Consider the following 3,690-nt stretch of genomic DNA (forward strand, 5'->3'; position numbering starts at 1 on the left):
CCTGCTTTTCACACTAGTTTAACACCTGAATCTGTTTCTACAGCACAAAAAATATATGAGTATTATTAAAAATATCGATCGTACAAATTTGCATTAAGGACTATGAGGAATGTTCCTGACATTACTTTTTTAAATGTGAATTTCCACAAATGTACATAATTAATAAGTCCAGTATGACTAGGGTTGGAGTAAGTCCTCAAATAGCAGTGGGAGTGTGGAGGAAGTACTTTTTCTGGCAATAATTTAAATGTTGTGACTACGTTGTGAATTCGATTTCTATCTCGTTTGTGTCAAACAACGTTAAAGAAAAAGGGAGGAACAGGTTTGTAATCATGTATTTAATCAAGTCATTTGGAGTCTGTACTTCTATCATTTTAGCGTCTTATAATTCCCAAATCTTAGTATCCTAACGACCTAATTGCCAAGCTGGTGGTTTCCAAGTGTTACTAGGATTTGCTGGCCAAGCTTTACGTCATCTGATTGTGACGTGGTATTACTGAATGTGTCACCAATTGTGACGTGTCACCCCTCTCCTGCAGTATATAAAGCCACGGCGGCAGCACATAACCCATTTATACTAGGTGGTGAGAGACTTCTAGCACACTGGCTCTGGGCTCCCCAAGCCAGGGCGAGTAATCGCCCCTAATTTCCAACTACCAGCCGGGTGCCTCTATCTCGAGAAGAGAAGAGGCCTAACAGGAAACATGAACATCATTCTTCTCCTGATGACCTGCACTGTGTTTACCCTGATGTATATCTTCTGGAAAAAGTGGTTCCAGGTAAAGGATATAAGAGGGGGGATGTGTGTGATTGAAATGAGAAGCCAGATAAATACGTGGGTTGGGGAGTAAGACAATAGGTAGAAAGACAGTAAGATAAGAACTAGTCTCCCGTAAAGGTGATTGCATGTCATTGAAATTAGAACAAAGTAAATGAATGTAGATCGGAGAGTAAGATCGTAAAAGGAAAATAAGAATTAACTGCTTTCAGGGATGTACATAGGTACTATTTGTGTGCATACATAGACACAGATATTCATATATCTATTATTGGAATTAGATGAAGAAATAAAGCTAGATGAGTAAGTGGACGGAGATGGGGCCGGAAAAAAAAACAGATGGTAAAACAAGAATGGAAGGGAGATAGCCTCATTCTTACTCTAAATAGAGCCAATCTATACTTTCCCCTTTCCCACAAACCCTGTGTTTTGATCAGTGATTGGAGAATTGTGGTTAGTTGTAAAATAATCTCAAATTATCAAGAGATATAGTGAACTTTTCACACACCTGAAGAGAAAAGTATGATTCTCCACATCCGATGTTAAGAAACTACTTTCTTTCTTCTCTTTGAATCCTCCAAGTTCATGTTGGCTTTTACCCTTTTCTAGCCATCTTTGTGGAGACTTTCTAGACATCCCAAACATCTCATGCTAAATGTGGGTCTCCCAATATTTAAAGTTGCAAAAAGGACCAAAATAGAGTCCATGTGCTGCCTACTTGACTTCCTAAGAAATGTAAGCAAAATAATGGTATTTGGGGCTTAGGGTAGTTTCATTTTTTTTTCTTAATCTAGGCAAAATGTATTTTCAAATCAATGTTATTTCACACATTTCTAATCTCTAGCTTTTAAAGGAAATTTGCTCATTTTGGGTAACCAAGTTACTTGGTACTGTTTAGAAATTTAAACTCAGATTATATTTGTGTAATTTCCTTTATAGAGAAAAACTGGTGAAATACCAACTGATTTAGAATTACCAGAACCAGTTTTTTCATCACCTGGAAGTAGTACTGATAATCTGTCAGTCAACAACCTCTCTCGAGATATCTTCAAGAGTTTCCCACATTCAGTAGCTATACAGAAGCGGATACTGACCAACCTCAGGATGGTGGAATACAAACTGAATGAATTGGAACATTTCCTAAGTGTCAAGGGTACAAATGGTACACTGACTAATCGTAAAACTTCAAAAACTTCCAACTGTAAGGAGAACAAAAACGATCATTAAATGCACTTTGACTTGATTTACATGGCTATGTGTGAATTTTTAAAAATGGAGAGGATGTCATGCTAGATACAAATTTAGATATTGACTTGTTTATTTTAAAGAAGTGATTACATATAGTTCAAATGTCAGCTTTTTTCCTTTTTTTACAAGCTGCAGTAAAAGATAGTAATTATAATTTCTTTCAAATTTGGTAAGCAGATTTCTTGAATTGTGTACAGTATAAAATCCCAGTCATTTTCAAGTTTATATTAGGTTAGGAAAATATATTAGGTTAGGAAAAGTTAACTGAAGGCCTTTTCTATCATGCAGAGTATGCTTCCTTGCTATTTTTGAACCTGTATAATGGGTTTAAGCTTACTGGACACCCCACAACATACCACACTATTAACATTCGCTGTTCCCAATTTGAAGATAGTGACACAATCCTTAACTGTTCTTTGTGGTCAGCATTGACATAAGATTATTTCCTCTTTCTATCCCACTTAACTCAATCAGATCTTTTTTTTTCTTCCTTTTTTTTGCCAGTCCTGGGGCCTGAACGCAGGGCCTGAGCACTGTCCCTGGCTTCTTTTTGCTCAAGGCTAGCACTCTGCACTTGAGCCACAGTACCACTATTGGCCATTTTCTATATATGTGGTGCTGAGGAATCGAACCCTGGGCTTCATGTGTATGAGTCAAGCACTCTTGCCACTAGGCCATATTCCCAGCCCCAATCAGATATTCTTTCATTTAAAAACTGCCCCAATATTCCTGGAATTGTAAGAGTCATAATAAGGAAATCATGTTTATTTTTAATTTGAAGAAAATCTTACATTTAAAATAGCACCAGAATACAGGAATAGCATGAGTAACGTGTTACAAAGTAAAATTAAGGTACTTTTGTGCTGGAACTGGAGCTTGAACTCAAGGGAGAGTTGGCTTTTTAGCTCAGGACTGGCATTCTACCACATGAGACACATCTCCACTTGGATTAAACCAACTGCATATCCCAGGGGAGGATGAGGAGGGAACTGGGGAGGAAGGAAGGTGGGAAAAAAACGAAGGAGGGGATAAAAAGTTTGACAAGAAATGTACTCACTGCCTTATGTATGTTACTGTAACCCCTTTGTACAACACTTTTGACAATAAAAAAAAGACTATAAAAATTACGAAAAAATTCTAGGCTCTACTCAGTCATACAGGTCAAGCAATAGTTTACAAAATCCAGTATAACTATGGAAATATTCTCCTGAAGTATACTAACCACATTTGAAAACACTAAAAAAAAAAAGGTTCCTAATATCTAGCTTTCTTGCCCCCTTAAATAAATTAAAAGTATAAAGAAATAATTTGGCCTGCCGCAGGTGCCTTGGATTTAGCAGTAGGCCAGCAGTTCGGCCAAATAAAGTTCTCTCTTCTGCCCGAAAAAAAAAAGAAATACCTTAGTTCTTTGTTATAATATTGATTCAGAAATAAGAGGAGATGGAATTGAAAATGTTTCAGAAAAAAATATTCTTGCTATTGTCATTATTGTCACTTCTACTGTCAAGAACCAAAAGTTAACGGTAGTTTATGTAATTGATTCTTACACTTTTTTGAATCACAGATGCTTTTGATACTGATAAAACAATGGATTCTCTCCCTAAAAAATAATAGGACATTCACATGTACACAGGAAGTATTACATACAATTATTCCAGAAGCGT

General features: G+C 36.5%; 1 protein-coding gene across 1 annotated transcript; it reads left to right on the forward strand.

Annotated features, from left to right (window-relative positions):
- Positions 1-704: 704 nt before the first annotated feature.
- On the forward strand, positions 705-2,005 carry Ct83 (cancer/testis antigen 83). The gene is made up of 2 exons (XM_048335325.1): positions 705-779; positions 1,718-2,005. Exons 1-2 carry the CDS (start codon positions 705-707, stop codon positions 2,003-2,005), a joined length of 363 nt encoding a protein of 120 aa, XP_048191282.1.
- The last annotated feature ends 1,685 nt before the right edge of the window (positions 2,006-3,690 follow it).

Source organism: Perognathus longimembris, chromosome 28, assembly GCF_023159225.1.
Source record: "Perognathus longimembris pacificus isolate PPM17 chromosome 28, ASM2315922v1, whole genome shotgun sequence".
In the NCBI taxonomy this organism is placed as follows: domain Eukaryota; kingdom Metazoa; phylum Chordata; class Mammalia; order Rodentia; family Heteromyidae; genus Perognathus; species Perognathus longimembris.